Here is a 12999-nt window from a genome sequence, read left to right as displayed (position 1 = left end):
GCAATCAGAAGATCTGTAACAACATCCAAATGCAAATACTTCAATCAGTAAACTATCAGTGTGTTTTCCTGTGTTTGAAGAGATGGTCTTTCCAACATAACAAGCAGAAGTAACACTGATATCTACATAATTGTAAATGAGGCACAGTTTACACATAGGGCTATTTTTCATCAGTTCTTCCTGATCAGATATTAAAATGCACCTTAAATGTGTGTGCCTCTCTCTCTCTCTCTCTCTCTCTCTCTCTCTCTCTCTCTCTCTCTCTCTCTCTCTCTCTCTCTCTCTCTCTCTCTCTCTCTCTCTTTGTTTATCTCGCTCTTCTACCCATTTAGAAAAACCCAGTGGAAGACAAGATTCAACATAGGGATTTATATATATATATATATATATATATATATATATATATATATATATATATATATATATATATATATATATATATGTATACCCTTGGTGCCTCATTTGAGCCCATCATGTGTGTCCTAGTTAACAGCTGACATCTTTTTATATATTCCAGCTTTAGGCCACTTTTGTGTCAACTCTTACCTCTTTAAACTTGTATAATGTGTATTATCCTGTGAATGCATTGAGTAAAATTAGCATTACATTTATATACTGTATGTGTGTGGGTGTGTGTGTTCTTGTGAGTGTGTGTGTGTGTGTGTGTGTGTGTGTGTGTGTGTGTGTGTGTGTGTGTGTGTGTGTGTGTGTGTGTGTGTGTGTGTGTGTGTGTGTTGTACACACAATTTTATGTTTTAAAAATGTTTTACACACGATTACATTCAAAACTCTTCAAGATACTGAAGATATATAATAAAGATTAATCAATATAAGCAGATGATTTTTTTTTTTACCTTAACTCACTGGCTGTTATCATAGTATAACAGCAGCTATGTGAAACATGGAGAGAAAAGGTCTTTCAAACTTGCATATTTTCCTGTATGTGTGTGAGGAGACTAGACATACATCACCAACCAAATTAGAGGTCTAAGAAACATTGGTAATTCGGTTAAAAGGGTGTGTGAAATGATTCCAGTTCCTCCAAATTGACATAACAAGCAGATTTTGAGAGCATTAATTAGACCATCCCTGACAGCTTACATCCCTTTATTAGGAAACGGAAAGAGACGGCCTTGACACGGTTTAGGAAACAATCCCACTCTGATTCTTGCCATTTAATCTACTTCAGTTCAATTTAATTCAATTTTAGCAGTAGATATTGTCACCGAAATCTGGGTTTACACACCTAATGAGAGCAGGCAGGGCCAACGATGCCAAGAAAGCACTCCCTGAAACGACGTGAAGAAGAAAAGGTGAGAGGAAACAGTTGGGAAGGGAAGCATCCTCTTCTGGGTGACACCGGATAGTAGGATTATGATATAAAGCTCATGGTGAATTATGGTATAAAGGAGCTCAGGTATGTGCAAGTCCAGGTTTTTAGATCTGGGGAGCAAAGGGGACTGAAGAGCAAAGACAGAGGTGGAACAGGCAATACATGAGGAATATCTCATCTGTTTCAGCCAGATTATATATTATATATATATATAACTGTTTTGGATGCATAGTTGCCCTCGTGCTCTTAGCTCTATATATATTTTTTTTAATCAAATGCTGAAGGAGCGAAACAGTGATCATTTTAAAATAACATGAGCAACATATGGCTCAGAAAATTATACAGGATTTTTAAGGGATCTCTGAGATAGGATCAAAATGGCACTTAGTGTAGAAAGAAAGGCCTATTTCAAGGCTTATTTTAAACGTGGAATCTTTTAATCGTTTGGTGTCAGGCATAGAGACAAAAAAAAAGCTTTTTTCCCCTCTGTTTAATGAGGCAAAGAAAGCGGTTACAGATAAGCCGGGTTCAGCCATGTCCACGTCATTACAGTTTGATTTGTATAACACTAATAAGAATGAGCATTGTCATAAAGCAGCTTTATAGAAATCCAGATCTAGATTTATATTAAATTTTTCATGAGCGAGCTAGAGTGAGGAAAAATGATGACATGAGGAAGAACCCATTAAAGCAAACAGAACCCATCCTCTTCCATGACACCGAATAATGGGATTATAAATTCTTCTGGAGCTGTAAAAAGACCAACAGTAACGTGTGTGTTTAAAGAGTGTTCAGTATGTACAGGCTGTAAATACTGGGATGAGCACAAGAGAGATGTTATGATTACAGCAGCAGTGCTTAGATACAAATCATAATAGAGGTGAGATTGTCTACTTAGGTATCCGAGATGTTATTATTAACTTTCAGTTGTCAAAATATCTGAAGTATCCTCCGCTGCCTGCGAGACTAACTGAAATTTACAGGCTTTCCTCCATCTGACCCCCCTCTGCCGAAGCAATTTATGATTCATAACGTTTATGGAAAGAGTAAAGATGTCTTTTATACTTTAACTTTTATATAACAGACCTACAGCAAATCCTTAAAATTACAAACTGCACATGTAACCCAGCAAATACTGACCATAGGATTTTATAAAAATGTAGAAACTGGCATTTTCAGTAGTAACAAACTTGTCAGTGCACCACAGCTTTTTTTGTGTCTATGCTTGTGCCCCTTGGCTTGGGAGTCAGGCAATAATGTAAAGGTCTTTGAAAAACAAATAAACATTGCAGCTTCGCAGCTCGCTCATCATTTTGTGCTCAGCTTACTGGCATGTCTGTGAAACAGCAAGGCTCAGATCTGACATGTTACTCATTACTCCTCCAACTCGTCTGCAAACACTATCATCCAGTGCAGTCTCGCGTTAAACTGCCAACCCCAAACTGGTCTACACCACTATCGTCAAGGAGCATAATGGTTTTTGGTTGAGAAGGTTTTATGTTGGTTAGGTGCTTATGCTAATAGGTATTGCTTAAAATGTAGGTGCACAAATTTGAGCACATGTTCAATCACACGCAAATCTTCACATGCTTTACCAAACACTCCCTGTGAGAAGGCGCACCTCTCTCTCTCTCTCTCTCTCTCTCTCTCTCTCTTTCTCTCCCTCCCTCGCTCTCTCTGTCTCCCTCACCCTCTCTCTGTCTCTCTTTCCCTCTCTGTCTCTCTCCCTCATTCCCCCTCTCTCTCTCTCTCTCTCTCTCTCTCTCTCTCTCTCTCTCTCTCTCTTTCTCTCTACCTCCCTATCTCTCTCTCTCTCTCTCTCTCTCTCTCTCTCTCTCTCTCTCTCTCTCTCTCTCTCTCTCTCTCTCTCTCTCTCTCTCTCTCTCTCTCTCTCTCTCTCTCTCTCTTTGCTTGGAAACCTGGAGGTCTATTGGGATGTCTCCTGCCTGGTGCTCCTAAAGGACACAGGCCAACCTTAAAGTTGGTGTGATTAAGCTGAAATCAGTTGAGACCGGGTGTCCACCTGCCACCTGCTTAACTACAGGACACATTTAACCTACTCAGCAAATAGAAAGTGCCTCTGCCTGGACAGCCATCATGACTGTACTGTATAACCTGCATGAAAGAGCTACCACAATACAAGGGATGCCAGATTGCAAAAGGAAGTTGGATAGACATCGATTAATCTCAGTCTTAATATATATAGTATAGTATATATTGTACCAATCTGTAAATGTTAGTACACACTGTATTTTCAGGCCATTATCTACACAAGCTCACTTTTCTACAACCTTCTACTGATCATTAGAGACTACTGACATCTAGTGTACGTCATGTATCAATACAACCTGCAAAGTAACGTTTGGTACAAAATGTATTGAAGTGAAATTTATTTGTTTGTTTGTTTGTTTGTTTGTTTGTTTGTTTGTTTGTTTGTTTTACTGACATCTAGCGTGCGTCACGTATCAATACAACCTGCAAAGTTACGTTTGGTAAAAAAATGTATTGAAGTGAAATTTATTTATTTGTTTGTTTGTTTGTTTGTTTGTTTCCTTTGGTGGAAACATTGAGAATTCAGTTTAATAATTTTTTGTTTTGTAGTTTTCGTGTTTGCTGACACGACCTCTTTAATGCCCGCGTAGGCCTAGGACTTTTACTTTGACAAACATGTTGGAGAGTAGTTTGTAGTTGTTGTGGATTGTGGTTTCCTTCCTCACCCTCTCCTGTAACATTGTTGATGTCCACATTTCCCATAGCAGTATAGTGATATGGACAGGATGGCCGCCTCCTCCTCCTCCTCCTCCTGCGAGAAACCTTTAGGCCCGAAAAAGAAAAGCGAGAAGAAAATTGCATGTAAAGAGGAATATAGATTATTGTCTAATATAATGGGAATGATGAATAACTTGAGGAAACAGGTAGGATAAATAGTCTGGTATAGATTTATATTCTGCATTAATTACTATTTATTTATTTATTTATCATCACTATGCTATTGATTATTTATTATTTATTTATTACTGGGTTATAAAACCACTATTAGGTCATGATATATAGAGGGAGAGAGAGAGACAGACAGATATATATATATATATAGAGAGAGAGACAGTCAGAGAGAGGGGGGGACAAAGACAGACAGACAGATATATATATATATATATATAGAGAGAGAGAGAGAGAGAGAGAGAGAGAGAGAGAGAGAGAGACAAAGACAGTCAGAGAGTTGGGGACAAAGACAGACATATATATATATATATAGAGAGAGAGAGAGAGAGAGAGAGACAGATAGAGGGATAGAGAGAGACAGAGAAAGAGAGGCAAAGAGAGATAGAGGCAGAGCGAGAGAAAGAGAGAGATAGATAGGTAGACAGATACAAAATTTTATATATATATATGTGTGTGTGTGTGTATATATATATATACATATATATATCTCAAATTAAATTTTATGTCACATACACATACATACAGAGTACGACATGCAGTGAAATGCTTTTTACGTCTGTCCGGTATTCAAGTATAAAAAGGAATGGAATTAAGGATAAAAATAAAACCAAAAGGAGGTAGATAAATAATAAGTATAAACTATACAAAATAAATGAAAATATATGTGAAAAGTATACGTATATACATAAATGCGTATGTTTTTATTGATTTTTACTGAGGTTTTACTGATGTGCAGTATGGTGTGTATGAAGTGGCACTGTGTGTGCTGTGTAAGTCCAGAGTTAAAGTGACATACTGCAGACAAAGGTGTGCAGAAACAAAGTGAAGATGGAGGGAGAGGTCCAGGACTAGATTCTGGGTGGTTCCTGGTTTAAACTCTGAATGGCCTGTGGGAAGAAGCTTCTCCTCGTTCTCTCTGTGTTTGCTTTCAAGGAGCAGAAGCGTTTCCCTGTAAACAACAAAGAAAAAAGTCCATTGTTGGGATGCTGATCCTTTACAATCATCCTGGCCCTGTCCTGCAGGTCAGGAAGCTCAGTGTGGATGGTACGTTCAGCTGACCGAACCACCCTCTGGAGGGCTCGTCTGTCCTGCATGGTGCTGTTCCCGAACCAGGAAGTGATGTTACCCGTCAGGACGCTCTCAATGGTGTAGGTGTAGAAAATCTTTAGCACCTGAGAGAGTAATTTGAAGTCCCTTAAGCGTCTCAGATGGTACAGACGCCACCGGGCCTTCTTCAACAACGATGTTGATGTGACAGGACCAAGACGATTGGTATGACTGCTCCTGCTTAGTGCTGAAGTCCACTATCAACTCCTTAGTCTTGCTGACGTTCAGGAGAAGATTGTTTTCCTGGCACCATCTCTCCAGGTTTTTAGTCTCCTGTAGGTAGGCCGTCTCGTCGTTTTTGGAGATCAGGCCCACCACAAAAGTGACGTCAGCAAACTTGATGATGGTGGTGGAGTTGGAAGTGGCCACACAGTCATATGTGTACAGTGAGCATAGCAGGGGGCTCAGAACACAACCCTGGGGAACTCCAGTGCTGAGGGTGAGGGTGGTTTAGGTATGTTTGCCCACCTGTATGGCTTGTGGTCTGTCTGTCAGGAAGTTGCGATCCACTTACACAGAGTCCCAGGACCTCCAACTTTGAGGTGAGCGTGGAGGGAATTATGGAGTTGAACGCTGAACTGTCGTCCACAAACAGCATTTTTGCATAATTCCCTTTTCTGCAGTCCAGGTGGCTCATCGTAGTGTGGAGAAGATGAGCAATACTTTAGTGGATCCAGTGTGTCTGGTAGTGATGCAGTGATGAAGTCTCTGAGCAGTCTTTCAAAGCACATGGATGGATGGATGGATGGATAAGAGTAGTTTGTATAGGAGGATAGTCTGTTGAAAATCATTATTCTTACAGAATATACCAAAATATCAGGAATAATAATCCGAGTTAAAGCATAAATCATACTGAATACTGAATGTAATTGTGAAGATAAATCTGTACAACTTTATAGATGAACGTGTTTAACTAAAGATGTGTCTAAAAGACTCTTTTTATCTTGTGTAGGGGATCTTGTGTGATGTTATACTGGTGGTTCAGGGGAAACACATCCTGGCACACAGAGTGGTCCTGGCTGCCGCAAGCCACTTCTTCAACCTCATGTTTACCAGTAATGACATGCTGCTTTTGTGTTGTAATGCAAATACAATGTTGATTTGTATAGATGCTGGAGGAATCCAGCAGAAAGTTGAACTGGTTTGGGTTATAAGCCAAAAAGCATCAAATCTGAGTGGTAACATTTGTCTCTGCCACAGCGAACATGATGGAGGCCACAAACCATGAGGTGGAGCTCAGAGGTGCAGAACCTGAGATCATCGAGCTGCTGGTGGAATTTGTCTACACGGCCCGGTAAGAAAACAGCTAAAGACTTTATACTGAGTCACTATTTACAGTAAAGAAATAGAGACACATCACAACATCTTTCTGTCTCTCTCTCTCTTTATTTTTTTTAAGCATCTCTGTCAACAGCAACAACGTCCAGTCTCTGCTCAATGCTGCTAATCAGTACCAGGTCGAGCCAGTAAAGAAAATGTGTGTGGATTTTCTGAAAGATCAAGTGGATGCGACTAACTGCCTCGGTAAGGGCAGATACACACGATGTATCAACAAGGTTCTTTTTTTTTTTTTTACCATTTCGGGGAAAATATAGCGGAGTGTTTTTGATCGTTTGAGTAAAAAAAAATTATACAAGAATAATAAAGATTTTACTAATATGAAATATTCATAAGGATTAAAACACTTTGTTTATTTTTTCCCCCAAAAGTAATTAATCTGTCTTTTTTTAAACCACAGTAGTTTGCCAATGATTTGTATTTATTATTTAATAAATTGTTTATTTTAAATATAATGTAATATTCTAGTAGTATGGGGGGCACGGTGGCTTAGTGGTTAGCACGTTTGCCTCACACCTCCAGGGTTGGGGGTTTGATTTCCGCCTCCGCCTTGTGTGTGTGGAGTTTGCATGTTCTCCCCGTGCCTTGGGGGTTTCCTCCGGGTACTCCGGTTTCCTCCCCCAGTCTAAAGACACGCATGGTCGGTTGATTGGCATCTCTGGAAAATTGTCCGTAGTGTGTGTGTGTGAGTGAATGAGAGTGTGTGTGTGCCCTGCGATGGGTTGGCACGCCGTCCAGGGTGTATCCTGCCTTGATGCCCAAAGATGCCCGAGATAGGCACAGGCTCCCCGTGACCCGAGAAGTTCGGATAAGCGGTAGAAAATGAATGAATGAATGAATTCTAGTAATATTGATTATTATTATTGAATGACAAATCTGTTGATAATGTTTATTGTTGTGGAACTGTGCTGATTAAAAATTTTTAAACGCCTTAAAATGAACCCTGCAGGTATCAGTGCGTTGGCTGAGTGTCTTCATTGTCCCGAGCTGAAGACGGCTGCGGACGAGTTCATCTATCAGCATTTCACTGACGTGTACAAACTGGATGAGTTCCTGCAGCTGGATGTGAAGCAGGTCACACATCTGCTTCACCAGGACACGCTGACCGTCAGAGCCGAAGACCAGGTGAACGAGATAATAGTTACTTTGTAGGGGACATCGTTAAAAGTCAAAAAAGACTCTTTCTAGATATTTCTATAAAAACGATTTGTCTGTCCTCCTGCAGATCTACGACGCTGCCGTGCGGTGGTTGAAGTATGACGTGTTAAATCGGCAGAAGTTCGTCGTAGACATCTTGAGCAAAGTGCGCTTCCCGCTCGTGTCCAAAAACTTCCTGAGTAAGACCGTACAAGCCGAGCCTCTCATCCAGGACAATCCCGAGTGCCTCAAAATGGTCATCTGTGAGTCGCTTTAACTGCACTGATCATTCAGGCATAAAGAAAACAATTAAGGGTTTATTATTTTTAGGATGGAATTTTATTTGCAATAGCAGCGTGTATTCATAAGGAGTGATACAATTAGAACGGATCCTTGACCCGAAACCCTCTTGACACGGCGCACTAAACATAGCGTGTGAACGTAGCAGATGTCATGATGAAATAATAGTTGTTGAGGCATCTTTCCTGTTTTTTGTGCATGTGTTCACGTGGGTGTGGGTCAGGCGGAATGCGTTACCATCTCCTGTCTCCTGAGGACAGAGAGGAACTGGGCGAGAGCAGTCGTCCACGCCGCAAGAAACATGACTTCCGCATCGCACTGTTCGGTGGCTCACAGCCACAGTCCTGCCGCTACTTCAACCCCAAGGTGCAAAACTGTCACCTGTTACTGACATGTATAGACAAGCCGCTTTAGCTGTCCGTAAAGCAGCGGTCAGAACAAACACACATCATTTTCACTCGATTCACGGAAGGGGAAAGGTCACGGGGTGTGAAAGGCACCGGTGCTTCCAGTAGTGGTTACTTTCACTTCACTTTAAATTTAAAGATGAATTGAAGAGCCTCAGGTTTGTGAGACAATTGGAATACACCAAGTACAGGACATTGGGCTGTTCTTATTTCACAAGCTGGTTCTTGCTGCTTGGTGAACATCTGGGAGGAAACAAGCATTTTTGCATTTCTGCAACTGTGTCATATTAAATGAGGTTTAAAGCTTTAGAAGGCAGTGATCTGTTCTCTTCTCCTACACTGAGTCTTAACACGTGCGTCTCTGTTCTTTATGGCCGTTTCAGGACTACAGATGGACAGATATCCGCTGCCCCTTTGAGAAACGGCGTGACGCTGCTGCCGTTTTCTGGGACAACGTGGTGTACATCCTGGGAGGATCGCAGCTTTTCCCCATTAAAAGAATGGACTGTTACAACGTGGTTAAGGACAGCTGGTATTCCAAACTTGGGCCTCCGAACCCCAGAGACAGTCTGGCAGCCTGCGCATCCAAGGGCAAGATCTACACCTCAGGTGGCTCAGAAGTGGGTGAGTTTGTACAGGAAGTGGAAAACCTTCAACAACTGGCGTTAGATATCATTTATTTAGGACAACTTTGAGTATATATTTTTTTTCTTTTAATGGGATACCTTTGTTTATGGTAATCAAACATTCTCTACAGATGTTTAGTTCTAGCAGCACTTTTATTTACGAACTAAACACTAAGCAATCTGAGAATCTATTTTTTTAAAGATATAGCATTGCTTATAAAGACTGCTGACTCTGTCTAACCTTTTGGCATGTGTGCGCGCTTGTGTGTGTGTGTGTGTGTGTGTGTGTGTGTGTGTGTGTGTGTGTGTGTGTCACAGGAAGCTCTGCACTGAACCTGTTTGAGTGCTATGACACTCGGACAGAGACGTGGCAGAACAAACCCAGCATGCTCCAGCCTCGCTGCAGCCACGGCTCTGTGGAGGCGAACGGCCTGATCTACGTATGTGGAGGCAGTCTAGGAAATAACGTATCAGGCAGAGTCCTCAACAACTGCGAAGTCTACGACCCCAACACAGAGGAGTAAGGTGTTACGAACCCCACTTTCAAAGTGCTCGTTAGAGAAGGGGGCAAGCAACATAACAGGACACGCGAGTCAAAAGGACAGTTTTAGCTGTTTATTAATTCCGCTGCACTCATACATCACAGGCAACTATATGTTACAACAGAAACTATTCACAAACACAAACGTTTAACAAACACACACAGCCCGCCTCTTCGCACGTCTACTTTCCTCTTTTATCTCCACCTGGAGCGTCAATAATGAATAAGCCGCAGGTGTACGGGGGCGGAGCTTATCCTCCGGAAAACAGAAGAGACCAAATCAATAGAAACACACCACACTAAAATAATAATAATAATAATAGTCTTAGACCGTAACAAAGGACATCTCTCTCGCACACTGACCTCAGATACATTTACATTTACAGCATTTAGCAGACGCTCTTATCCAGAGTGACTTACATTGTCTTATTTCAGTTTATACACCTGAGCAATTGAGGGTTAAGGGCCTTGCTCAGGGGCCCAGCAGTGGCAACTTGGTGGACCTGGGATTGAAGACTTCATGCTCTGCACATGGACAGTATGGTTTGTTTAATTTCACATGCCTGCTTCGGTGGCCTCGTACAAAACTGTACATGAACACAAAGCCCTGTAATGAGAAATATGCTTTCAAATGGCTAAGTCCTTTTGGATGGTCATTCTGATTGTATGGATTAGGTTAGAAATCAATGTAAAATCAAGAAAACACAATATTCAGAGAAGCATTTCGCACAGATTTGGACCAAGACATGTCACTTGACGTCATCATGACACCCATTCAGCCCTTTTTAACTGTGTCGAATATGAGTAGCGCTATTATAGAAAGTTATTAGATTAAAGTTATTACATGTCTTTACTGGTTATAATTATAAAGAAGGATCCTGTTATCACTCATATTATCGTAGCTATAAACTGAGCATCCAGGATATACATCTTTAAGTTGTTACGATATAATAATAGTTTTATATCCGAGCAGTAATATAAACCTTGCAGCCGAATTTTACAGTGATGAAATGAATGAATCTGCCCCTTTAAAAGGGATTAACAACGCAAGCTTATGACTGATTCTGATTGATCTAAATAAGGTTTTGCATAAATTGTGAAAAATCTATACATCATCGCACATCATCGTAATCATGGTATCAGTCAGATGGTGTATTTGGTGAAGAAAGTGTATATGGTTTGAGGATTAACCCGTGTCTTCTCCTCTCAGATGGAGAGTGCTGTGCGGTATGCGGGAGGCCAGGAAGAACCATGGCCTGGTGGTGGCCAACTCGAGGATCTACGCTGTTGGCGGACAGAACGGCCTCGGTATGTTACCTCTACACAGACAACCTGCACCTTGCTGAAATATTGGTATTATAAAATATTAAGTCAAGTCAAGTCACCTTTATTGTCACATCACCACGTATTATGTTGTGAATGCCATAGTTCACTTTTTTGAGGTTATAATAGAAAAGTGAAATAAAATAAAAAAATTATGACATTCATGCTGAGGATGAATATAAAGTTTCAATTTATTTATCTATTATTATTATTATTATTATTATTATTGTTATAAAATCCTTGATATACACCATTATACATATATTTCTTACTGTAGGTGGTCTGGACTCAGTGGAGTATTATGAAATAGGCAGTAACGAGTGGAAAATGGCATCACCGATGCCGTGGAGAGGTGTGACGGTGAAGTGTGCAGCCGTGGGCTCAATCATCTACGTGCTGGCCGGATTCCAGGGAGTGGGCCGTTTGGGTCATATCATGGAATACCACACGGAGGCGGACAAGTGGGTGATGCTGAGCAAAGAGCGTGCCTTCCCTGTCACCAGCTGCCTCATCTGTGTCGTAGACACCTGCGGAGCCAACGAGGAAGAAATGAGCTCTTTTCATGAACCTTTACCATCAACATCCTCAGCCAAATCCACATGTTCAGCTCCTACAGCACACGGACAATGCTGAGTTAGAGAATGATTATTTTTGTGTATTTTATGTATAGCTTTTGATGTACAGACTTTTTTTTTATTATTTTGTTTTTGTGCAGCTTCCTCTTCAGACTTTTACCATTATGATTTTTGTTCTAATTTCTAATTCTAATTTGGGTTTGTTTGTTTGTTTGTTTGTTTGTTTGCTATTTGTCTTCAGCAAAAATCTACTTTGCTGGCAAACAGTTCGGAGCAAAACTTTTAGTCAACCTTTGTTTTTATATTCAAGCTTTAAATGGCTGTTATAACTTGTGTTAGTGTCAGTAAAAAAAAAAAATTTCCATTGTCTCATTCAAACAAAACACCACTTTTCATGTAAAAAGCATAATGGATGCTGTTTTGGTTTTACCTACAAAACAAAAGCAATCATTTCTCCTTTTTTATGTCAGTTCTCCTTCCTTTATGAATTTTTTTAACAAGACATTAACAAGACAGATTTTCATCAGGAGATCTTGTGATTGTTATCCTTTGTTTAAGTGATATTAAACAGATCCGTTTATTATGAAAACTGTTGCCAACTTTGTACATTCGGTAAAATAAATGCAGTTATTTTTTTTGACAAACTGTGTAAATATATAATGCACCATGTTGCAGGGTTATGTGTACTGTATATATGTTGACAGCAAAAGTCAGTAATAATGTCCTGTTTTTACCTGATAGACGAGTAATCGAAGTCGTTACTGAGAAGAGACCAACCCTGTGAGGACAAGGAGGCGATGTCCATGTGGACTCTGAAGACAACAACTTCCTAATCCATACACAATTGTCAGACTGTATGTGACTGTAGGCTGCATTATTCATAATAACACTCTCTGGTGTGTATAACAGTTTATAATCACACCCTCCAGTGTCACCCAAATGAGGAGGAGGTTCCTTTTTAAGTCTGGTTCCTCTTAAGGTTCCTTCCTCTTCCATCTAAGGGAGTTTTTCCTCACCACAGTCGACTCAGTCACCTCACACTTGTTCATTAGGGATAAATACAAACACTTTTAAATATAATTCTAATCTTAACCTTTGTATACTATATAATGTTTTGTACTATGTTGTATTAGTGCACTGTTTAAGGTGTCATGGGTTTGAATCCCAGGTCCACCAAGCTGCCACTGCTGGGCCCCTGAGCAAGGCCCTTAACCCTTTAATTGCTCAATTGTATAAATTGAAATAGTGTGTCACTCTGGATAAGGGCGTGTTTCTGTACCACCACAAGATGGCGCTATGCACCAACGTTTATTATGAATTTGGTCCAGCCGTATGAACCGTGGTGTATTTTCCCTATGGCAACAATTGT

The 12999-nt window shown here is 40.5% G+C and overlaps 1 protein-coding gene across 1 annotated transcript; it reads left to right on the top strand.

The window, feature by feature from the left end:
* Positions 1-3977: 3977 nt before the first annotated feature.
* klhl7 (kelch-like family member 7) lies at positions 3978-12213 on the top strand. The gene is made up of 11 exons (XM_027176071.2): positions 3978-4248; positions 6336-6438; positions 6584-6677; positions 6783-6907; positions 7671-7846; positions 7947-8121; positions 8382-8524; positions 8949-9189; positions 9510-9711; positions 10943-11040; positions 11333-12213. The coding sequence occupies exons 1-11, from the start codon at positions 4102-4104 to the stop codon at positions 11686-11688; spliced, it is 1860 nt and encodes a 619-aa protein (XP_027031872.2). The 5' UTR covers positions 3978-4101; the 3' UTR covers positions 11689-12213.
* Positions 12214-12999: the final 786 nt, after the last annotated feature.

The sequence above is a fragment of the Tachysurus fulvidraco genome, chromosome 24, assembly GCF_022655615.1.
Source record: "Tachysurus fulvidraco isolate hzauxx_2018 chromosome 24, HZAU_PFXX_2.0, whole genome shotgun sequence".
Lineage (NCBI taxonomy): Eukaryota > Metazoa > Chordata > Actinopteri > Siluriformes > Bagridae > Tachysurus > Tachysurus fulvidraco.
This window is presented reverse-complemented; position numbering and strand designations above follow the sequence as displayed.

Bases quoted from the DNA above. Each gene is read 5' to 3' on its own strand.
- klhl7 (XM_027176071.2), top strand. From the start codon at position 4,102: ATGGACAGGATGGCCGCCTCCTCCTCCTCCTCCTCCTGCGAGAAACCT. The intron at 7,847-7,946 runs GTGAACGAGATA...GTCCTCCTGCAG, and splicing joins CCGTCAGAGCCGAAGACCAG to ATCTACGACGCTGCCGTGCG. The intron at 9,712-10,942 runs GTAAGGTGTTAC...TTCTCCTCTCAG, and splicing joins TACGACCCCAACACAGAGGA to ATGGAGAGTGCTGTGCGGTA.